General features: G+C 43.1%; 1 protein-coding gene across 1 annotated transcript in view; it reads right to left on the bottom strand.

Moving 5' to 3' along the window:
* The window catches only part of LOC143998081 (meprin A subunit beta-like), a 106,545-nt gene that overhangs the window by 39,046 nt on the left and 41,880 nt on the right, over window positions 1-25,619 (bottom strand). Inside the window, exons 4-6 of the mRNA XM_077493837.1 lie at window positions 16,679-16,722; window positions 15,348-15,426; window positions 3,193-3,310 (exon numbers count right to left, since the gene is read on the bottom strand). Coding sequence (XP_077349963.1) covers window positions 3,193-3,310; window positions 15,348-15,426; window positions 16,679-16,722 — 241 coding nt within the window. The remainder of the gene's footprint in view (window positions 1-3,192; window positions 3,311-15,347; window positions 15,427-16,678; window positions 16,723-25,619) is intronic.

Raw genomic sequence — 25,619 nt, 5'->3', positions numbered from 1 at the left:
GTGCTAAAATGGCAGGGCAGTACAAACCCCCCCAAATGACCCCATTTTGGAAAGTAGACACCCCAAGAAAATTGCTGAGGGGCATGTTGAGCCCATTGAATATTTTCTTTTGTCCCAAGTGATTGAATAATGACACAAAAAAAAAAAAGTTTACAAAAAATTGTCACTAAATTATATATTGCTCACACATGTCATAGATATATGTGGAATTGCACCCCAAAATATATTCTGATGCTTCTCCTGAGTATGGAGATACCACATATGTGGGACTTTTTGGGAGTCTAGCCGCGTACGGCACCCCGAAAACCAATCACTGCCTTCAGGATTTCTAAGGGTGCAAATTTTTGATTTCACTCCTCACTACCTATCACAGTTTTGAAGGCCATAAAATGCCAAAATAGCACAACCCCCCCCCCCCCCCCCCAAATGACCCCATTTTGGAAAGTAGACACCCCAAGCTATTTACTGAGAGGCATGTTGAGTCCAAGACTTTTTGGGAGCCTAGCCACGTTCGGGACCCCGGAAACCAAGCACTGCCTTCAGGATTAAAATATAAAACGCTACCAAAAAAACTATTAGCGATCGAAGGGATCAGGCCTGACTCTGCAAATGCTGCAGTTATGTGTTTACTGTTTTTTAAGTGACAGTGATCGATCGATACTGCACTTGGGTGGGCTGGGCGGAGGGGCAAAATGCAGGTGCTAGCAGGTATCTGGGCTGATCCCGCTAACAATGCGTTTTTTTGGAACCCTAAACTGCTGGGGACGCTAGTATAGATCTGATCAGATCAGAAATTGATCTATTCAGATTCTATACCACTACGGGAGGCGTATGCTTTGCGCGTGGGTGTTAGCGGTACTGGCATTAACCTAGCGCTACATGGGGCGACGCAGACCCTGACCCTAAAACCTAATTGATATCACCCGCCGGGTGATCAGGGGGTTAAACCTTTATTGAGTAATAAATGGTGGGTGCCCTGATGCTGTAAAAAGCAAACTAACTAACCAGAGTCACCCATAACACTTATACGGTGATCACTGGTGAAAGGGTTAACTAGGGGCAATCAGGGGGTTAAAATCTTAGGTAGTATATGGGGGTCCCTGACGCTATATAAAAACCTGACGGGGAACCTAAATAACTAACTGGCTAACCAGCGTCACCAGTGGCACTTATACGGTGATCGCTGGTGAAAGGGTTAACTAGGGGCAATCAGGGGGTTAAAACCATTATTGGGTAGTATATGGGGGTACCTAGCGCTATAAAAACCTGGCGGTGAACCTAAAAAAATAACTAGCTACCTAGCGGCACCAGTGACACTAATGCAGCGATCAGAAAAACTATTGCTTAGTGACACTGGCAAAAGGGGGTGAAAGGGTTAACTAGGGGCAATCAGGGGGTTAAAACCATTATTGGGGAGTATATGGGGGTACCTAGCGCTATATAAACCTGGCGGTGAACCTAAAAAAATAACTAGCTACCTAGTGGCACCAGTGACACTAATGCAGCGAACAGAAAAACTATCGGGGGGGATTTGTGTGCCTATGTGTGCCTACGTGTCAGTGTAGTATTTGGTGCACTTACTATGTGTTCTCCTTGCAGTCCTGTCAAAAAGACCGCCCCGAGGAGAATGACATCACTTCCTCCTTGCCTGTGTTTACACTACATAGGCGGGGGAAGCTTCTCATTCGCCAGGAGCGATCGAGAGGGGATGACCAGAAACCAACGGCCATCCCCTCATCCCGGATCGCTTCTGAAGCGAAACGGACCGCCGCTGGAGCGGGAGGGGGTCCGATCGGACCCCCCACCCGCTGGAAGGCAAGCACGTACATGTACGTGTTTGTGCCTGTTGGTGCCATTCTGCCGACGTACATTGCCATGCGGCGGTCCTTAATTGGTTAAAGGCACAGAGGCACATTGGACACCCAGCACATAGCACAATGTCAGCAAAGGTGCTCAGTGTGTCCCCTCATCATTACATCAGTAACAAACAAAATGGCCCCTACCCCCACCTTTAACTGACCCACAACAAGGAGCATATGGAAGGGCAACTCATACAAGACAAAACCAGAGAAATTCCCAGCTCAACTCACCAACCAGTCTGTTTACCAACCAAATTAACCTGTCTAACAGTATGCGTTAAAAACATTGAGGCTGCTTTCACACTGAAGTGCTTTGCAGGTGCTATAGTGCTAAAAATAGCATCTGCAAAGCACCCTGAAAGAGCTTTGGAGCGGTGCGCTTGCAGGACGGTCAAAAAAGTCCTGCAAGCCGCATCTTTGCAGCTGTATAGGAGCAGTGTATTCACCGCTCCTAAAGCGCCCCTTCCCATTGAAAACAATGGGGCAGTGCTGCAAACCTGCCAGCAAAGCGGCGCTGCAGAGCCACTTTGCGGCGGTTTTAACCCTTTTTCAACCGCCAGCATCCAAATAATGCCACTGTACTGCCACCGCCCGCTTGCCCGCCCCGGTGTGAAAGAAGCCTAAACATTTCTCTGGTTTTGTCTTGCACGTGTTGCCCTCCCATGTGCTCCTTGCTGTGCAGACCAGTTATAGGTGGTGGCAGGGGACATGTTTGTTACAGGTATGCTTTTGTTGCCTATTAAACAATAGTAACACTGAACAAAAACCAAACAGGTTCTATCCCTCGCAACTCCCACATGTGGATTTGTGCATTATCCTGGGTGAAATCGTGTCATGATTGCACAGAAAACATTTGTATGACACAACACACGTGTCCCTTGTATTCTATTGCCAACTGCTCAATTCTTATTAAATCAACAAGCAAATGTAGAATAAATTGTGAAATCCACTCAATAAGTCAAGTTCTTAGGTGTACAGTTGTATAGAAAGCTTTACAAAGAAATGTTCTATATATAGCAGGGACGTAAACTGAGAAGCAGCAAAAGCCACCCGGTCGCTGTTTTTAGAGGCAAAGGTATGTTGCTGAACCAATAATTTGTTTTTCAGTTATTGCACCAATAATAGCAACATACTAATCTGTTACTGGTAATGCACATGTTCATGCTCATGAATGTATTACTGTGTAAGGTTGGAGTATTTAACATTAAGAAGGTATCAATGGAGCCCTGGTTCATGGTCTTTATTTGAATTTTGTGGATTCAGCTATTCTTCTGGCAAATGGAATGAAACATACAGTATATCTATTTTGTTTGTATGTTTACTTATGACTTACCCTTCTCCTTGAAACACAGAAATATAGTTCTTTTCTCCGGCCCATGGCTTAAAATCAAGACATGTTTTCAGCCTGTAGCGTTCAAATGCTTGCAGTATAACACCCTTTGCATTCATTTCTTCCATTTAAAAAAAAGCACACAAATGATTATGGTTCACATTTAAATGCTAAATCTCAAAACAGGAAATCATAACAATTAAAGTGTTACTAAACCCAGGACCCTGCATTTACTATATCTGGTCTCCCACAGTACACATAACACAGTACACAGTACACAGAACATAGAAATGCAATTATTTTAGTGAATATAAACTGCTAAATACCCTTTCTCATCAGCAGTATAAAGAAGTCTTGTGATTTCGATCAGTATTCAGCTTAGCACTGGTTAAAGCCTGCAGGAGGAGTTTTCATTCTCCCCTCCTATAAGGCTGCATGACCCCTGTCTTTCTGTCTGGACAGTACTGATTGGCCCTGTGCTGATCACATGCAACCTCCCCAAAAAAAAACTCTAGCAAAACACACCTAACTGAGCATGCACAGAGCATACCCAAGGCTCTGTACTATCAGAAGATGGATTGGGGACAGTAAAAGAAGGGCAGGATCAAAGAAGACAGGATCAAATAGCTTTATTACACCATCTCACAGTAAGTATAATAAGCATGTTTTACTGCATATACAGACTGATTTTATTGTTGTGGGATTAGTAACACTTTAAAGTCTAACTGAGCTTTCAGTTTAAATTAGCTTTTATCAAAACAAAGTGTACACAAAGTCTAATACACGATCAGAATTTCGGCCAGCAAAAGACTGATGAGAGCTTTTCATCGGAAAATGCGACCGTGTGTATGCTTGATCGGAATTTAGCTGGCTGTGTACACTGTCGCTACTTTCCTTTAGTCACCTAATTGTAAGGGCCGGTTCACACAGCGAGGCGATGCGAGGCGACACGGCTCGCCTCGCTCCCGCAAGTCGCCCCCGTTCTGTACAATGCAACCGTTCTGAGAGGAGCGACTCGAGTCGCTCCGACTCAGAAAAAAGGTTCCTGTACTACTTCTGGGCGACTTCGGGGGCGACTTGCATTGACTTCTATACAGAAGTCCTCTGCAAGTCGCCGCTGAGGTCCCCGCAGGTCGCGGCGAGGCAAGTCGGAGACGCCTCGCCGCGCCTCGCTGTGTGAACCGGCCCTAAGAATTAGCACAACTTTTGTTTTGCTGCATCAAAAATGTATTTAGATCATTTAAATGAACATTCAGTTGTACTGCCTTGATGCTTCGATTAAATATTATTGTTTATATTTGTACTGTAATGATAATCTTACCTGAGTTATGCAATATTTGGGCCTCTTGCACTGTGGCACCTAAGCCCATGCAATATACAGTAACTCCCTGCATTTCCAATAGACATGAATTGGCTGTACATGACTATTCTGGATTAAACACCAGTGTTTGCATAAAATTAAAAGGTTTATTGTGAATGTTATTATTAGGGATGAATCAAACTGAACACACCCCGGTTTGCATCAGAACTTGCAAACAAGCAAAAAATTTGTACGAACACCGTTAAAGTCTATGAGACACGAACATAAAAAAGCAAAAGTGCTAATTTTAGAGGCTTATGGGCAATTTATTACCATAAAAAGTGTTTGGGGACCCGGATCCTGCCCCAGGGGACTTTTATCAATGTAAAAAAAAAAGGTTTTAAAAAACTGACATTTTTTCAGGAGCAGTGATTTTAATAATGCTTAAAGTGAAACAATAAAAAAAATGGCATGGGGTCCCCCCCAAAATCCATATCAGGCCCCTCAGGTTTGATATGGATTTTAAGGGGAACGCCCAAGCCAAAATTAAGAGAAAATGGCGTAGGGGCCCCCCAAAAAACAAATCAGACCCTTATCTGAGCACATAACCTGGCAGGCTGCAGGAAAAGGGGGCGGAAGAGCATACACCCCTGAATCATACCAGGCCACATGCCCTCAACATGGGGAGGATGCTCTGATGTCACGTAACGTCAGAGGGGGCGGGGTCACCCATTTACGTCACCAGGTGGCCCTGCCCTCAGCGATATAACAGCTGTCATTGCAGAAAGCCTGCAGTCAGTGGGAGCCGCCCATGGAGGCAGAGTTTTATCTGGGTTTTTTTTTCTCCATTTGTCAGACGATGTGATCGAAGTTGAGTTGACATCACGGACAGTTTTTAAAAATAAATAAATAAAGGACTTGTCCCAAATTGTCTACTGTAATTTTTACCATTTTGACACTTTTTTAGATGAATGTGTAGGGGTACAATGTACCCTATACCCATTCACATGGGGAGGCCAGGATCTGGGGTTTCCCTTGTTAAAAGGGGCTTCCAGATTCCTAAAAGGCCCTTGCCTGCAGACCCCCACAGCCACCAGGCAAGGGTTGTGGGGATGAGGCCCTTGTCCCCATTAACATGGAGACAAGGTGCTTTGGGGGGACCCCAAAGTATTCTCCCCATGTTGAGGGCATGTGGCCTGGTATGGTTTGGGGGGGTGCTTTTTTGTCCCCCTTTTCCAGTGGCCTGCCAGGTTGTGTGCTCGGATAAGGGTCTGGTATGTAAAATTTTGGCTCGGGTTCCCCTTAAAATCCATACCAGAACCAAAGGGCCTGGTATGGATTTTGGGGGGACCCACATGCAATTTTTGTTTTTACTTTTGGTGCGGGGTTCCCCTTTATATTCATATCAGACCCAAAGAGCTTGGTAATGGACTTGGGGGGAAATCCATGCTGTTTTTTTTAATGATTTGTATCTATATTGCCAGGATCCAAAAATGTATTGCAGCAGCAAATAGTTTTAAATGAAATGCTTTCCTTTAGAAATGTAATTTTGCTGTGTTACTGTTCTAAACATGGGAAAGATGCACTACTTTACAGGCATACTAAGGACACCCCCCAGGCACGATATTTAAAGGAATATTTCAAATTGAATTGTTTCACTTTAAGCATTATTAAAATCACTGCTCCCGAAAAAACGTAATTACAACTTTTTTTTGCATTGATATATGTCCCTTGGGGCAGGACCCGTGTCCCCAAACACTTTTTATGGAAATAACTTGCATATAAGCCTTTAAAATGAGCACTATTGGTTTTTCATGTTAGTGTCCCATAGACTTTAACAGCGTTCCACGGCTTTCGAATTTGCTGCGGATGACGCATATTGGTCGCTGTTCGGCGAACACCCGATGTTCAAGTTGAACTTACTTTCGACTTGAACATCGGGCTCATCCCTAGTTTTTATATGTAGATTGAGGCCATGTAGCAGATGAACCATTAATTCTACATTTAATATGCACATGACATATACAGTATCTCAAAAGAGCGAGTACACCCCTCACAGTTTTGTAAATATTTTATTATATGTGTTGATGTGACAACGCTGAAGAAATGACACTTTGCTACAATGCAAAGTAGTGAGTGTACAGCTTGTATAACTGTAAATTTGCTGTCACCTCAAAATAACTCAACACACAGCCATTAATGCCTAGACTGCTGGCAACAAAAGTACACCTCTAAGTGAAAATGTCCAAATTGGGCCCAATTAGCCATTTTCCCTCCCCAATTTCATGTGACTTGTTATTGTTACAAGGTCTCAGGTGTGAATGGGGAGCAGGTGTGTGAAATATTGGTATTAGCGCTCCCACTCTCTCATACTTGTCACTGGAAGTTCTATATGGCACTTCATGGCAAATAATTCTCTGAGGATCTAGGCATTAATGGCTGTGTGTTGAGTTATTTTGAGGGGACAGTACATTTACACTGTTATATAAACTGTACACTCACAACTTCACATTGTAGCAAAGTGTAATTTCTTCAGTTTTGTCACATGAAAAGATATTTACAAAAATGTGAGGGGTGTACTCACTTTTGTGAGATACTGTATATAGAGCACACAGAATCATAAGCTACAGGGGAACTACATGCTCCAGGAAAGAGAGAACCTACATATAATAAGCAAGTGGCTCTTCATGCTGGTGGCAGGAACAATGCTTATTTGCTAGGCTGGGGGAGATGGGGGAGGGGGGGATCTGGAGTGGTGGGCCTGCAGAGATGCAGGAGCTGCTTTAATAAATGACTTTATCAAAAACCTGTGTACTGTTTTTATTTTTGACACTTTTTTGGGGGTGAATGGATAGGGGTACAATGTATACCATACTCATTCACATAGGGTGGGGGGGGGCAGGATCTGGGGGGCCCCTTGTTAAAGGGGGCTTCCAGATTCCGATAAGCCCACACACCCCAAGAACCATTGGCCAGGGTGGTTGGGAAGAGTCCCTTGTCTCCATCAACACAGGGACAAGCTGCTTTGGGGTGGGGGCGCAGGGCCCCCCCTGCCCCAAAGCACCCACACCCCCTATATTGAGGGCATGTGGCCTGGTATAGTCCTGGAGAGAGGCGCTAGCTCATCCCCTCCTTTCCTGGCCTGTTGTGCTTGCGTAAGGGTCTGGTGTGAATTTTGGGGGAACCCCACGCTAAAAAAAATTAGTTCCCTTAAAAGTTCCCCTCTGGTATGCTCTAACGGGGGAGATGGGGACCCTACGTCAGTTTTTCTTTTCCATTTTGGCGAGGGTTCCCCTTCATCATCCTCAGTGCACAAGCCGCAATACAAGTTGGATCATCATGATCCGACTTGTGGTGAGACTCCTATTCAAATCAGTGGGTTCTCATAGGGAACCATTGATTTTGACATAAAAAAAACAACACTTGACGAGGCTTAGCACGGCTGTTTCCAGTGTTAACCCACGTTTAGCAGCTTTTTATCAGCATCTGACATTTTCACAGCTCTAACACCGGTCCTCAGAACGCGCCAACCATGGGTTTTTTTTTACAGCTTGAAAATGCCTATGCCACTAAAGCCTGTGTGCACATGGACACATAGAATAACATGAAGAGGCGTTTTTAAGCTGCACAAAAAAAAAAATCTGACGCTGCTAAAAGCAGCTGTAAAAATGCCCTGTGTGCATGAGACCTAAGGGGTCTATTTATATAACATTTGTTGTATGAAGGTCGGAAAATTTTGCGCAGCAAAATTTCACCATAATTATTTGAATAGATTAACTTCTGTAGCATCAGCTCTATCTAGTAGACAAAATGTGGTATAGTTTTCCGAAAAACTCAATGAAAAAATATACTGTACTTTGGCCACTAGACGGAGCTGATGATACATAAGTTAATCTATTCAGAAACAAAATTTAGCTCAGTTTACATGTTTCTGACATTCATGCAAAGAATGTTTTATAAATTGAGCCCTAAGTGTTGGGGTGGAACCTTGAGTTATAATGTGCAAAGTAATTCTTTCCATCTTCTTTCTTTCAATTTTCTGTGTTTTTTTTTTTACTAGAGATCCTGCCATTTTCCAGACTTCCAGTCCTATGGCGACAATACTCCCTTAGCAGCTCCCTAAGTAGAAACAGCTGTTAATAAATGCTGTGACATGGGAGTGGGGGCGGGGCCAAGCTCTGTGTCAATAGAGGCAGGCAGTGCGGCTCGAAAAATGGCTTTCTGTGAGGGCACCAATCGAAGAGGAGGGACCTGGAGCGCTGGAGGGGGACCTCAGCAGAGAAAAAGCGAAGGTTTAACCACTTCAGCTCTGGAATGACCAGGCCATTTTCTGCATCACTTTAACTGACAATTGTGTGGTCATGTAACGATGTACTCAAATAAAATTTATGTCACTTTTTCCCACAAATAGAGCTTTCTTTTGGTGGTATTTGATCACCTCTGCAGTTTTTATTCTTTGCGCTATAAACAAAAGACCAATTAAAAAAAAAAAAAAAAAACTATATTTTTTACTTTCTGCTATAAAAGATATCCAATATAAAAAATGTAATATCTTCATCACTTTAGACCAATATGTATTCTGCTACATGTCTTTGGTGAAAAATCCCAATAAGAGGTTTGCGCAAAAGTCATAGCGTCTAGAAACGATGATATATATTTATGGAATTTTTCTCTCTCTATTTTTTTTTCTAGTAATGGCGGGGATTAGCAACTTTGCAATATTGTGGCAGACAAATTGGACACTAAGTGACACTTTTTTGAGGACCAGTGACACTAATACAGTTATCAATGCTAAACTATGCACTGTCACAGTACTAATGACACTGGCAGGGAAGGGGTTAACATCAGGGGCAATCAAAGGGTTAAATATGTGCCTAGGGAGTGTTTACTAACTGTGAGGGAGGTGCCTGTACTGTGGGAAGGCAGAGATCCGTGTTCCTGCTTCGCAGGACCACAAGATCACTACCTACCCTTCTTACAGAATGGCGATCTGCTTTGTTTTCTGCTTCTCTCCCGAACGATGGATGGGTGCCGGTGGACATCGAGTGCACTGGGCCCGCTGATTGGCTCCCATTGTGTCCAATCACAGTGGCAGCTGTCGTCAGCGATGTGCGTGCGTGCCCCAGACCCAGACGTGCAGAATCATGTACATGTACATGATTCTGCGCAGAGGAGCCGTAGCCAGGCAGTAAATGTATGTGGGGTGGTCGGCAAGAGGTTAATAACACTTTACCTTGACATAATGCCACACTGAACCAGCACTTACAGATTGGAGTACAAAGAACTCCATACACTGTGCATATGGCATGGTGCATGTAGCACCGCCTCTTGACGAGCATGCGCTATATGTTTTTTTAAAATGAATATTCCTAAAACCACAGTTGGGTTTTAGGGTTAATTATGCTAAATTATGGTTTCAGTACCAGTCTAACTGGATTGCACTAGGTTCTCCTTGGCCACAGGTGTCGCTGTCACCGCTGGCAAGTGTGAGAACGCAGTCTGGCTGGGCATATTGAGTGCCATCCTTTCTCGGAAACCAGCCTAGTGGGAGTGTCGTCCTGCTATGCATTCTGGGAGGTGGTATTTAAGGTACTGACATCACGTGCTTCTGGGTTCCGGTCCAGAAGATCTTTCTGTCTGTTTGGTCCTGGTCCTCCTGACCAGCCCCCATGGCCCTCAAGGACTGGGGTGCGGATCCATCTAATTCCGAGTCTCGGGGCTGGATATCTCGAGGCAAAGTAGCCGAGAGGAGGATTCAAAGGTGGTCTGGTGCCGTCTCATCTGAAGAGAGGCCCAGCAACTGGAGAAGCACCCAGGGGAGGAGGACATGCACAAGGCTGGCTCCTCTGAAGGAGCCTGGAGGCTCAGTTGAAGGATACTAAATGGATCTACACTCATACGGTATCGCCGGACCGGCTGCGAGATACGGGTACCATATAATAGCTCGTTAAATCTACCTACATCCCTCAGTTACACCTAAGTCTGTGGCAGAGACTTTGTTCAAATATTCTACACCCAAGTCCGTGGCAGAGACTTGTTCAAATTTTCTACATTCAAGTCTGTGGCAGAGACTTTGCTTTACTTAACACCCTATCGGCTGCTAGGCTTAGTGAGAGAAGGCCTATCCGGTAGTTGTGAGAATCCAGTTGTGAAACGGTAATTCTCTGGATTTCTATTGTGAGAGACTTCCTATTTTTGCAGTTCCAAAAGTACCTGAACTTTCTTCCTAACCCTCTACCCTTCATTGAGAAACTGTGTTATCTTTTCAATAAATATCCCAAAAAGAGGATCCAGTGTCAGTTTCTGCGGTTCTTTGGGCCATCTACCACAGGAAACTCCTAGATGCAGACGAGGTCAAGAAGGTAACGGTAAGCCCAATAAAACCAGCAGCTCCTTCGGGGGTTAGTGTTACATGTAGAAAGCCAAACATTTAGGTATGGAGGAAAAAAATACCACACACCAACTCAAGCATGTTAGGACAAAATACAAAATAGGTTAGACCCCTTTCACACTGGGGCGGTTTTCAGGTGCTTTAGCACTAGAAATAGCCTCTGCTAAGCTCCTGAAAACCGCCTCCCATTCATTCAAGTGTAACTTTTCACACTCGAGCGGTGCACTTGCAGGACGTTCCAAAAAGTTCTGCAAGCAGCATCTTTGGGGCAGGCTGGCAGCGCTGTATTTAACGCTCCCAAATCGTCCTGCCCATTGGAATGAATAGGTAGCACTTCCGAATCGCCTGAAAAGTGATTTGGAAGCAACGCAACACAGGAGTTTTTAACCCCTTCTTTCCCACTAACAGACGAAAAGCGCCGCTTAGACGGCCGTAAAGCACTGCTAAAAAGAGCAGCGCTTTACAGTGAATGGGTTAAACGTTGTTAAACATTGCTGTCAGGTGTTAATGGTTCATGTTTGGGGTTACGTTAAGGCATTGTGTATATGGGCAATGCATCAAACTTTTAGGTGAAGATCAGTTCATGTTCTCTACGTAGTTTATCCTGCAGCTGACTTCCTTATGACCTGTTTCAAGCATGGCCAAGGCGGGCAATTTGCGTCAGCAAGGGCTGTGTGTTACACCAAATGAGTATTAACCACCTCGCGCCCGCCCTATAGCCGAATGACGGCCGTAGAGCGGGCGCTTTCATCCAGGAGGCCGTCCCTGGACGTCCTAATGTTTACATCCGCAATGCGTGCCGCCGTGGGTGCACATCGGGGAAGTACTGTGTTTGCCGTGTCCCCTGGGGACAGGCAAACACAGATCGCTGTAAACGGCCAATCACAGCGGCCGTTTACAGCGCGATCGGCGTGTCCAATGGGAGATGATCTTATATGTAAACATATGAGATCATCTTTCAGCGCCGCTCTCCCTCCTCACACAGACAGAGTGTGAGAGGGGAGAGATGAACGGCTGCAGCGGCCGTCAGTGAAAAAAAAAAAAAAGTAAAAAAAAAAGTGTAAAAAAAAAAAGTGCCATCCTCCCCCAGTGCTATCCTGCCCCAGTGCCATCCTGCCCCAGTGCCATCCTGCCCCAGTGCCATCCTGCCCCAGTGCCATCCGCCCCAGTGCCATCCGCCCCAGTGCTACCTGCCCCCAGTGCCACCTGCCCCCAGTGCCACCTGCTAGTGCTATCTGTACCCAGTGCCACCTGTTGTCAGTGCCATTTGTCCCCAGTGCCATCTGTCATCAGTGCCACGTATAAGTGCCATCTGTCATCAGTGCCACGTGTCATCAGTGCCACATAGTGCCATCTGTCATCAGTGCCACGTATTAGTGCCATCTGTCATCAGTGCCACGTATCAGTGCCATTTGTCATCAGTGCCACCTGTCAGTGTCACGTGTCATCAATGCCACTTATCAGTGCCATCTGTCATCAGTGTCATGCGTCATCGGTGCCATGTATTAGTGCCATCTGTCATCGGTGGCATGTATTAGTGCCACGTATTAGTGCCATCTGTCATCAGTGCCATGTATTAGTGCCACGTGTCATCAGTGCCACGTATTAGTGCCATGTGTCATCAGTGCCACATATTAGTGCCATCTGTCATCAGTGCCACGTGTCATCAGTGCCACGTATAAGTGTCATCATTGCCACGTATCAGTGCCATCTGTCATCAGTGTCACGTGTCATTGTCCTGGTGCTTCAAAAGTGTAATAAGTAGTCAACAAGTTAGATGTGTAATTTATGCTCCTAGAACACATGATGGCGCTCCCTGCATGTTGGGCCTCTCTATGGGGCCAGGCTGTGAAAAAGTCCCACACATGTGGTATTGTAATACTCGGGAGGAGTAGCAGATTTTTTGGGGGGTGTCATTTGTGGTATACACATGCCATGTGAGAGAAATAACCTATTACAATGACAATTTTGTGGAGAAAAATAAAAAAAAATGAAAAATCTTAATTTTGCAAAGAATTGTGGGAAAAAAATGACAACATCAAAAAGCTCACCATGCCTCTTACTAAATACCTTGGAATGTCTACTTTCCAAAAAGGGGTCATTTGGGGGTATTTGTACTTTCCTGGCTTGTTCGGGTCACAAGAAGTGAGATAGGCCACCAGTACATCAGATGTGATCAATTTTGTGCGATTCGCACTACAGTTTGTAGACTCTCTAACTTTCACAAAGACCAAATAATATCCACTAATTTGGGTTATTTTTACCAAAGATATGTAGCAGTATAAATTGTGGCCAAAAGTTATGAAGAAAAATTTATAATTTGCATAATTCTGTCACAGAAACAAAGAAATATGCGTTTTTTTTCAAAATTTTCGGTCTTTTTTCATTTATCGCGCAAAAAATAAAAACCTCAGAGGTGATCAAATACCACCAAAAGAAAGCTCTATTTGTGGGAAAAAAGGACAAAAAATTCATTTGAGTACAGCGTTGCATGACTGAGTAATTGTCATTCAAAGTGTGAGAGCACCGAAAGCTGAAAATTGGTCTGGGCAGGAAGGGTGTTTAAGTGCCCAGTAAGCAAGTGGTTAAGTTGTAACAACACACCTGTAAGTCATTCCTTCAGTGGAGTGACCTTTTTTTTTTTTAAATGTATATTTATTGAAAAAAATTTTGTAAACAGTACAAAAATGTCATACAAACGGTACAGAAGTCAATAATATTGGGTAAACATAATAGGGGCATCATATTGTAGATTACAAACGAGGTAAGTGATAGGATACACCATGAAGCTGTAAACAATGGTGATGGCATAACTGAAAAAGAAGGATAGAGCAAACTAAGACATTGGAAATCAGACGTAAGGGTGTTCTCGGTCTGATACGGTATAATACAGTAAACAGGATATCAAATCTCCCTATGGTCACTCAAGGAAGGACTGGCAGAGGGGGCAATAAAAGATTCTGGGTTGAATACGGAGGCATCCCATGGGTCCCATGTCTTGGAAAATTTGGGCAAGGAATCATGAGCCATTGCCGTCAAATGTTCCATCCTACGTATGTGAGCAATGGACGAGACTACATGGGCTTGTGTGGGAGGTATGGGAGATAGCCAATGAGCCGGTATCACTCTCTTGGCAGCTAGGAGTATGAACGCCATTAGTTTCTTAGCATATTTAGGAAGATCTAGGATCGGAAGGCCTAACAGGTAATGTATCGGATTCAGTGGGATATCTCTTTTCAATACTGATTGGAGAATGGATTGGACCACAGACCAAAAAGACGTGATACGTGGACAATCCCAAAAGATATGAAGGTGTGTGCCAATATCCTGTAGGCACCTCCAGCATAAACGAGACAGTGAGGGATCATACTTATGTAAAACTTCAGGGGTCCTATACCAAAACATTAATACTTTATAAGCAGTTTCCTTCTGCTCAACACATCTCGAAACTTTGGAGATGGAAGTCCAGATCTCCTGCCATTGAGAGAGAGAAATAGTAGCGGGTATGATTTTGGCCCACTTCCGCATATAAAGGTGTGAGTCTAAAGTGGGGGGTAGTGAGTCATGAAGAGTCCTGTAAATAGCGGAAATGAGGCCCTTCTGATGCGAACCCTGGGTGCATAACATTTCAAAGGCATTAGGTTTTTCCAGGCTTATGGCAGGAGATACAGAGCTAAAGTAGTGCTTAAATTGAAGGTAAGTGAAAAAGGACCGCTGTGGAATGTCAAATTTGTCTTGTAAGTCTGGAAAAGATAAAAGTTTGCGGGACACTGGGTGAACTAAGTGGCGAAGTTGGAAAATGCCTGCTTGAGTCCACGGGGTCATAGCCATTGTGGACAGACTGTCAGGTATGTCTGGGTTGTGAGTAACATTTAAAAGGGGTGGACAGGGAGAGGAAAGAGAGAACTTCTTGTGGCATTTGTTCCAAATATCCAAAGTGAATAGCATAGGAGCAAGGCAAATACGTCTAAGTTGTGATATAGAGGAGGATAGGTCAGACCAGAGCATAGAACAGGGATGGACCGGGACAGTGATACTCATTTCTATCTCCGCCCAACGACTCGTCGCAAAATAGGAGGACCAGGAGACCGTCGTAGATAAGTGGGTCACGTAGTAATATCGTATAATATCTGGTGCTCCCAGACCCCCGTGTGAGCGCGGTGCAAAGACAACCGTATGGGCAATTCTATGTGCTTTGTCACCCCATATGAATTTAGTAAAGGCCCTCTGGATACTGCGGAGTTGGGGCATGGGAAGGGCCACAGGTAGAGTTTCGAAAAGATACAGAAATTTAGGGAGTATTGCCATTTTAAGGACGTTTATCCTACCTAAAAGGGATAGGGGACATTCCAAGTGGAGTGACCTTTATAGTACCCAATAGAAGAGAAATATTTTAATATTCTAAGCTGTAAAGTCATCAAAAAGGTGGTGATTAAATGTAAACAGAATTAATACTTTAATACATACCAAGACTGTCCTCTAGGTAGTATGGGATTGTCTGTGACCACCTGGAGCTTTCATCAGTCAGTGTGTTTCTTGCATTTTTCTGGAAGAAAGAAAACGTGACATTGGGAACTATAATAAGTTTTTATAATATAAGAAGGAGACTAATAAAGGATCCTTAAAGTTTAAGTTCACCTTTACATAAAAATCTGTAAGGTGAACTTACACAGACACCCCCCTCACCCCCCCCCCCCCCAGTCCCGCTGGCCTGGATCGCAGCAATCTCCCGTTCTGAGCCCCGGTATAGCTGCTTTAGGGGTCTGGGGCTTAGAAATCCCCGCAGCTTTCACTCTTCTTCTCTGCTGAGAGAATAGGCTACACAGGTTCTGATTGGTTGGCACCGCCCAATTAGAATTCTCCTAAACTTCCCTCTTGACGGGGTATGTTTAGGAGATTAAGCTCTGGGGAATTCTAAGCCCCGGAGCCGTGAGGCGGCTATACCAGGACTCAGAAAGGGAGATCGCTGAGCTGCAGGTCAGCGGGATGGGGAGGGCGGTCCTGTGTAAGTTAACCTTACAGATTTTTCTGTAAAGGTGAACTTGCCCTTTAATCAATCCCTAGCACACAGTCCTGACAGCTTCTTCATATATTTATCTATTTGCTTATGGGGAGGTGCAGTGTGGTGTCGTGGCAGTAAACACTCTGAGGCCAGTTACAAAGAACAAGATTTATATAGATCCGGGAACACTCACAGAATGCAGTAGCAACATGAAACAGAGCAGGTCTCGTGCCAACAGTGTCTGACTTAAAGTGTAAGTAAACCCCCCCTATCGTTTTCAGCCAAGGAAGCTGCCATCTTTGCCTCTGTTTAATATAAAACTACCATGATGCTGCACATGTGATCAGTCATGACACCAGCCATTGGATGGTTTAACAGTTTGATTGAGAGCACAACCAATGGGAGTGTTACATTTCCAGCATGCCCCGGAAATGAAACTGTTTTATGGATGGGTTTACTTCCGCTTTAAGGGGCAGAATGTGGCCTGACTTATCCATATCCAAATGGGGAGGTGTCCAGAAAGGATGATGTGTCCCCTTCCTTTCCCTACTCACCTGGAACCTCTCCCTGCCATCTATCACTCTCCCTGTCAGATGGATGACAGGTCTACATTAATGTGAACCGGATGCATAGTCCCATCTTAGTTTGAAACTGCTGTTTTATTGTTTGCTTTTAGGTTGACAACACCATTACACTGATATCCATCTGTACCCACTTTAATTTGGATCTTGCTTTTATTTGCAGTAAATCACTTATATAAACCTTAGAAATCTGAATAAGATAAAAAAACTCTAACCTTATTAATTACAATGTCTCCTTCAAACAGGTTCAAACCAGCAGCTGAAAGACAAATACTTAGATAGTTACAATACAATATGTATATGTACTGTATATCACCAGAAAGCTTTGTTGTACTTCACGTGGCCAGGAGAAGCAGTTATTTATTCTAATATGGAAAAAGTGTGGATATCATGCCCATTAACCTGTTAAAAAAAAAAACAATATGGCAAGGTTATGGAGACTGGTAGCTAGAAGCTGCCATAACCCCGGTATTTAAGTATAAAGTAATCACATATATTTACAGATAGGCAGTTAGCAAGTGGTTAAGGTCAATGGGAGCTGAATATTAAAAAACAGTAATGGACATTTTCTAGGCTAATAGGATTGTCAAACAAATGACATGGGGAATTGAACACTGCTCTAGGGGACATGTAAAAAAGCAAAATACATCGTTAAAAAATTATATTTGGTGGAGAACAGCATGGGATAGCAGGCTGGAATTTTTTTTCAATAACTTTTGAAATAAGACAAGAAGACAGGTGTTTGGATAATAATGGCCGCGGTTGTTTATTATTGGTTTCAAAATGTTGTACATAACTCATCAAAACTCATCCAATAAACTTAAAGCTAGCCCAGTCACTACGGCTCAGGCAGCAACACAAAATACCCAAAAGGGCAGGAGGACCTAAGGCCAACTGCCCACAGAACCCCAACCCGCGGCCATCTCAACACAGTAACTTAAATCTACATTGAAAATATCCAAGCCAATATCAGACAGATGGATGCTATCCTGCCTGAAAAGGCCAGGGATACCCCCTTCCAGCTCCGTGTGCCTAAAGGATAGCATTCCCAATCTTGATAGCAACTTGGATACTGCCCTATTCACTCTCTTCCTGATTTTTTCAAAAGGACGTACAGAAGGATAGGAAAGCCAACCTATCCTCTGCACAATTTCCGAAAAAAACAACAAAATACTGACTTGGGAAATAACTGTATCTTCTGAAGATCATCCCTAATCCGAAATTAAGGTCTAAAGTTTTATAGTAACCAATATTATTACCACCTAGATGAAGAATTAAGATATCCGGAGAGGGCAAATGAAGAAGAAGCTGTGAAATAAAAGAATTTAGGTCTGACCATAACATTCCCCTCTTTCCACACCAAAAAATCTTAAATTTAGAAGCATCCAATGCTAAATTGCTAGTATAAACTCGTTGCTGAGCTCTCAAATTCGCCCAATAGATGGAGTGTCCAATCATCCACACAATGCGAGTGTTACCTGAAATAAATCATAGTATTAAGTTAGGACGAATATAAAGCAAGTACCTATCCGACTTCCATCTACCAATCTGCTTAATAGATCTAACATGAAAACCCAGTCTAGCGGCCTCTGTTGCTGCTCAAATCCGAAAAGAATGCGACAATAAATGTTCCTGGTCTAAATTTAAGGCCTTTAAACATCTCCTGAAAACACATAAGAACTGGTATTTAGTAAGGGGTAACCCTGATTCATGAATAAAAAACTTAGAAAACTCCAAAGGCCTAATTGATGAATATTGACTTATTAGAAATATTGACGTATCAGAGCCACCAGGCAAATGCTAGTACTCATACACATATCTAATGTTAACCAATTACCTTTACCTACCTGATCCGTTTTGGATCTGCTAATTAAAATTTTTTAATGAAACTTTCAAAAATAACTTCAGACATGTGTAGTTGAACCAGCTCAGATACCCTAAGCGCCGCAAAAAACATAACTGAAAAACTGCCCGAAAAAAAAAAAAACGAATCAAAATGAGAAAAAACAAATTTTATCCGTCACGGAGCAAAACTCACCCAGTACTAGAGGAGTGATGGGCTTCCTTGAATCAGGCCTAAAATGAATCCTTTTGTAACCTATTAAAGCTTGCTTTATAGAAAAATACTGCATGCAAGATGGCACATTATTTAATTTCAAGAAAAAGAAATTCCCGACAGTTTTATGTATGTATGCACCAAGAATAATTTTGCTCAAACAGAGAACCAAGAAACTTTAATAACAGTAATAAACTTAAAGCTAGCCCAACCACCACGGCTCAGGCAGCAACAACAAAATAAACTTAAATCCAACCCAGCCACCACGGCTCAGGCAGCAACAATAACTCAGACAAGGAACCCAACAGTTCATCTATCATATTAAAAAATTTTTTTTTTTTTTACAGAAACCAGGCAAACTGATATCCTGCCCCAGTAAAAGGATGCCAAAGAATTGATAAAATAAATAGAAATAGGCCTTAAACCAGGTCCCATAAACTGATTGGACAGGAGTGTCCCACACGATCCGCCTACGGAAGTAGCTTGAAAAACACTCCACCTGTGAACGAGACAACTCATCCGCCAAATCATTGTCCTTACTTGGCACGAGTACAGCCTTCAACCATATGTTCAAACGTAATCATTTAAAAATCAGGTATCTCATAAGGACAATGACTGGCGGAGACTTAGATGTTAAACAATTAATAGCATGCATTACTCCTTTATTATCTGTACGTATTAAAACTATTTTATTATGGAAGAAAGCACCCCAAAGTTCAAGTGCAACAATGATATGAAATAGTTTTTTTTTGGAACTATGTTTTTAATGTAACCCTTCACTACCCAAGAGACATGCCAACGTTCAGCGCACCAATTCTTCTGCCAAAGTGCGGCAAAGCCATGCGACCCTGCGGCATCAGTAAAGAGAAGGAAATCAGAATCTAGAATGAAATCCCCCTGCCATTGAAATGAGAGAAACCGCAACCAGACTAGCAAATCCTCTCTCATATCACTGGACAATCGCACATGAGAAAAGGGGGGATCCTAAACCAGATATAGCGAGGTAAAATCTCCTGGAAAATACCCTGCCCACTGGCATGACCCTTGAAACAAAGCCAGAAGGCCCAAAAGAGACTGCATCTCCTTCAAGCAGTTTTATTTATTTATTTATTTTTCCTGATTAGCTTAACAATAAAGAACTAATCTTCTCAATTTTTTTCTTCCGGTAACCTGAACTCCGTATCAATAATGATACCTAGAAATTCCAGACAAGTGGAAGGCCAAATAGTCTTCTCATGAGCCAATGGGATACCAAAAAATGGTTGCAAACCTCAAAAATTGTCTGTAATAAGTTGGCACAATTAAAAGAATCCTGAGGGCCTAAAATAAAAAATCATCTAATGAATTAAAAATTTTGACCCGGAAACGGCAGAAACTACCCACTCTAAAAATGAAGAGAAAAAAAACAAAAAAACAAACAAAACAAAATAAAAGCAGGACAAAGAACAACCATAGGTAAACATTTATCAAAATAAAAGTTACCATTAAAGAAAAAACAAGGGAATTAAAAGATGAAGGATTAATGGGAAGTAAGCGAAAAGCTGACTTGACATCCGCCTCTGCTACAATAGCTCCCTTCCCCAAAATTCTCAATTTTACTAAAGCATCTTCAAAAGAAGCATATGAAACTGATGGCATACTCTCATCAATTTGGTCTAAGGGAATTTCCTTTAGGGCCGGTTCACACAGCGGGCGATGCGAGGCGACACGACTCGCCTCGCTCCCGCAAGTCGCCCCCGTTCTGTACAATGGAACCGTTCTGAGAGGAGCGACTCGAGTCGCTCCGACTCAGAAAAAAGGTTCCTGTACTACTTCTGGGCGACTTGCATTGACTTCTATACAGAAGTCCTCTGCAAGTCGCCGCCGAGGCCGCCGCAGGTCGCGGCGAGGCAAGTCGGAGACGCCTTGCCGCGCCTGCAGTGTGAACCGGCCCTTAGGAAAAATAAGTGATGAATTAATCTAAAAGAATTATTTTCCTTTATTGGAACTACACCTAAAGGAAAATCCTGAAATTATAAAAACGGAGGGAAAGAAAAGGGGCCCGCCACCCTTCCTTCTGAGATTTCAACATTAACCGTATCCAATACTATTTGAGGAAAGTCAGATACCGATTTCAAATTCTCAACTATGGTTCAACCCTGACCTTGAAATAAAGGCAATAAAAAAAAACATCCCTAAAACCTTCAATGAGAAAAATGTGCCTTCAACTTGTCTGGATATGCCTGAAATCACAGGAGCATTCTTGCTAAAAATCACTGGTGTGTGTGCTTTTTTGAAAAATTTCTTTATTGCAAATTTGTTGCTGACATTAATTTTTTATTTTTTTTAAACATTTTGAAACTGAGTGCACTCCAGCACAAAAGGCACATTCATGCCTGTATTTACATGAATTGAGCCATTTACACTGACTATCGTTGAAGTTGAAACAAATTCCTCTTTTGTGACCTGAAGCATTTTGAACTGGTGGTGCTGAAAATGGCCTTGCCACCGTTTGCCTCTGGGGCAGAAAAAGATTCAGCCAAAGGCTTTTTTTTTTTTTTTTTGCCTCAATTATAACCTGTACTGTTTTCAGGTGATTACTCACACAGCACACCCGCAAAAAATACAAAATGCTTGTAACCAATTATTAATTATTATTTTTTTTTTGATACAGGTCTACGTCTATCCTTAGGGCATGGATTCCTTTAAACAAGTTTCTGGCAAGTTTTGTGACCTAGCATTGCTATAAGACCTAAGACCTATTACTAATTTGCTCTAAACGAATTGGCAAAGCTTGAGCGCCATTAGCAGCAACGCCACTAGATGGCGACCAAACTCCCATAGCTGAAACATCAGAAGCTAAAACATTATTTATAGCTGGCTGACAAATTAATTTCTGAATGGCTAATTCCTTAAACACTTTTGCTAATAACTCCACAAAACTATTCAATATATCAATAACAGAAGGATCATTCATACCTGTACTACCTTGTTGTAAAGCAGGCTCACTATCAGGCCCTGCTCCGCTGATATTCAGCATTGACGGTTGCCTAGGAGATGCCTGACGCTGTGGAGAGGGAGACCACTCCCTCAGAGAGGTTGCTCCGCGATGGAGCTCTTCCCCCGCCCGCCTGCCCTCTGCTATGGTCCTGAGAAGGACCAGCTCTTTTGCAAACAGCAGGGCGCGTCGGGGTAGGAGAATAGCTCCGGCGGGGGTTTCACTTCCTCTTCGCCGCCCCATTCGACCGACCTGGGGCGATGCTTCCTTGCTGACGCGGCTCCTCCTCCACAGCTTCGGCATCCTTTTCATCCCGCAGCGACAGCTCCCAGGCTTCCACCGCTGGCCACTCTCTTCCTCTCTCCTCTGGACCAGGACAGCTGACAGGCGGTGTAGCTCCCACCGGAGCCTCTTGACACGCCGCGAGGGGTAAATCTAAGCACTGGCGAATCCAGGCTTCTCCGCCGTCCTCTCCAGCCCGCTCTGTCAGTCGCCGAAGAAGGCTCATCTTCTGGCCACAGAAGAGGCTGTTTGTTCAGGAAAAATCCCAGAGAGAACACCACAGCTTTTCTTCTGAGGCGAATGAGCCCCCTCAGCAGAACCCCCTTTTTATAACCCCAAGAAAACTGGTTTAAACCAGTTCTTCCCGGCTTTACACATGTCATGAAGAGAGGTCACCTGTACCCCTCCTCAAAAACATGTGACTAACAGCTGTTTCCCCGCTGGCCACAAGAGTGCTGCGGGGGGAACTTGAAAAAGCTGATCCAGCCGCTCTCCCATGAGGAAAAGGGGGGGCAAGAAACTGCCCTCTCCCTTTTCCTGTCAATCTTTATAATGTTTTAAGGACAACATTAAAATGTCAAAATTCCTTCAAATGCTTTGGGGTGCCCTTAACCTGTGTGTGATTTGGCGCATCTGTACAAGATGTAAAACTGAGAAAGAAAATGCTGTTTAAATGATATTACACCTCTATCTGCTTTCCTTCTGTTTGTAAACAACTTCATCTACTGTTTACCACACCCTTATCCTAGATGTTAATGGGGGACCTCAACTTGGGAAAGTACCTTTCCAAGGGCAACCCTCCTAGCAAAGGACCTTGCCCTCAAGTTGATGAGGACAAAGGCCCGTTCCCCACCACCCTGGCCCACTGGTTGTGGGGGTCTTGGGTGGGGTGCTTATCAAAATTTGAAATCCCCCTTTAAATCCAATAATTACATTGTTCCACAATGCAGATCCATGTTAATCATGATGAACAACTTCCAGCTCCCACAATAAGAAATACATTTGCCAACTGACAGACATGCCCAATCCAGTCACTGAATGACATCTCTTGGTCCCCACCAATAAATGTAACAAAGGGGTCATTGGCCATATTTGGTCAGTGATGTCCCTGCCCTTTGTTTATATGGCCGAGGCTTCCTGCACCTACTACTGCCTAAGCAACTGTTGAGAGCAAGAAAGCAGTTATGTATAGTAGTAGAAATACCAATACCATGCATGACGTTTGATTCCCACGTTTGATTCCCACCGAATGTCCAAAGAGCCAAAGAACTTTTGCTCATCTTACTTGTGAACTTCTGCTGAACAATCTCAGTGGCATATTTTTAAACTGTTAAATGCACCCCTGAAATGACCCATCTAGCTTTAGCTCAGCATTTTTGTGACTCAAATTGGATACAGAAAATCTATTTGTCCTGGTGACCATTGGAAGTGGAACTAGTCAATGTTGAGTTGACATTGGAACTAGAATAAAAATAAAGTCTTTCAATAGGGACATATGCTCGGTTGGCAACAGTTTATGAGGGAATTTCCTTCACTTTAGAGAACTTTCCTCTTACTTTTTGTTGTTGTACAGGACAGGAAGTTAAAGCGGTATTAAGTGCAAAAACAAACATTTATTAGCTTGCAGCCTAGCAATTCTTATGCCGCGTACACACGATCAAATTGTCTGGCGTACTTAGTCCGCCGAAACGCATTTCACTGGACAATCCGATCGTGTGTGGGCTTCAGCGGACTTTCTCAGCGTAAAGTCCGGCGGACTTAGAAAGTATTTTTGCAGTCCAATCTTTCCGCCGGACTTGGGTTTCAGCGGACAATACGTTCGAGAGTATGCTAGTCCAGCGGACTAAGAATGACACATGCTCAGAAGCAAGTTACGAAAAGGAAGCTATTGGCTACTGGCTATTGAACTTCCTTTTTCTAGTCCCATCGTACGTGCTGTACGTCATCGCACTAGCAAATGCCGGACTTTCTGTGTGTCCGTGTGTGGCCAACTCTGTTCGGTAGAAAGTCCGCTGGACTATCCGCCGGATTGTTTGCCAGACTAAGTACGCCGGACAATTCGATCGTGTGTACGCGGCATTAGATGTGATGTCTGCATTCTTTTACTTTTTTAAGGCTTTTTTTCCTTTATTTTCATCTTATGATCCAGCTTTTAAGTCTGTTTGTTGAAAGAACAAGCTCTCTAGCTGAATGTATCAGTTGCAGAGATGGGACGAACTATTTAACACTATCAGGGGTGCTTACAGTGGTCAACTTTTATTTATTCACGTAAAACCTTTATCCCAAAAGGAAAAAACAGTTTGTTGTAACAGCTTATAAAGTATCACAGTAGCTGGAGTTTGGCTTCAATTTGTATCTAAACCTGTGAGTACGTGTAATGCCGCGTACACACAACCCGACTTTCCGGCAGACTAGGTCGGACAATCCGATCATGTGTGGGCTAATCCGAGCATTTTCCGTTTTAAAAATCCGACGGACATAACAATAGAACATGTTTCAAATCTGTCCGACGCACTCAAATTCCTATTGGGAAAATCGTTCTTCTGTATGCTGGTCCGACGGACCAAATATGATGCAAGGGAAGCTATTGGCTACTGGCTTTTGAACTTCCTTTTTTAGTCCCATCGTACGTCATCACATTCAAAACGAAGTGACTTTCCAACGGACTTAGTCCATTTCGTGTGTGGGCAAGTCCGTTAGTTCGGAAAGTCCGTCGGAACTCCGCCGAAAGTCCGTTCGGAAGACCGGCGGACTTAGTCTGTCAGAAATTCTGGTCATGTGTACGCCGCATAACACTCCTCCCGAGTGACAACACTGCTGTCTAAAGTGCCCCCTGTGCTTATTCACCCAGAGTTAGGACATTCTAATATAGAAGGTGTGTTAATGGCCAGATCACCAGGTGAAAACAGAGGGGGGGAAAAGCCTTCGAAAAAAAAGAATGCAGCCATCACATCTAATGGTTGGTAAGCTGCAATATACTGCATTTGTGATTTTGGGTTTAATACCACTTTAAGAAAACTCTTCCTAGTGGGACAGTTTGTTCTTTTGAAAAACAACAGACTTACTGACTGGATCACCAGGTAAAAATAAAGGAAAGGAACCCTAAAAAAGAAAAATGCAGCCATTACATCTAAGTATTGGTAAGCTGCAATTTAACCCTTTCATGTCTAAGCCTATTTCTGATATTTGTTGCTTACAAGTTAAAATCCGTTTTTTTTGCTAGAAAATTAACTTAGAACCCCTAAACATTATATATATATATATATATATATATATATATATATATATATATATATATATTTTTAGCAGAGAATCTAGAGAATAAAATGGCGATTGTTGCAATATTTTATGTCACACTGTATTTGCGCAGTGGTCTTTCAAACAGAATTTTTTTTTTTTAAAAGACACTTTCATGAATTTAAAAAAATGAAACGTAAATGTAAAGTTAGCCCAATTTTTGTTGTATAATGTGAAAAAGATGATTTTACACAGAGTGAATAGATACCTAACTAACTAATAATAACCTAAATTTCATTGCGCACACTCATGGAATGGCGACAAACTACTGTACCTAAAAATCTCCATAGGCGGCACTTTAAACAAAAAAAAACGGTTGCCAGGTTAGAGTTACAGAGGAGCTCTAGTGCTAGAAGTATTGCCCTGGCTCTGATGATCGTGGCGATACCTTACATGTGTGATTTGAACGCCATTTAAGTATGCAGGGGGTAACTTACGAGCGCGTTTTCTTTGCTGCGCAAGCGGGACCATGGTTTAAAAAAAAATAAAAAATGTCTTATTTATTTTCTCTTTTTTTTTTTTTTTTACATTGTCATTTAAAAAA

This window comes from Lithobates pipiens, unplaced genomic scaffold, assembly GCF_037356315.1.
Source record: "Lithobates pipiens isolate NorthernLeopardFrog02 unplaced genomic scaffold, aLitPip1_a1.2 Scaffold_19, whole genome shotgun sequence".
NCBI classification, from domain to species: Eukaryota; Metazoa; Chordata; class Amphibia; order Anura; family Ranidae; genus Lithobates; species Lithobates pipiens.
The sequence above is the reverse complement of the archived record's forward strand: the minus strand, read 5'-3'. Positions and strand labels throughout refer to the sequence as shown.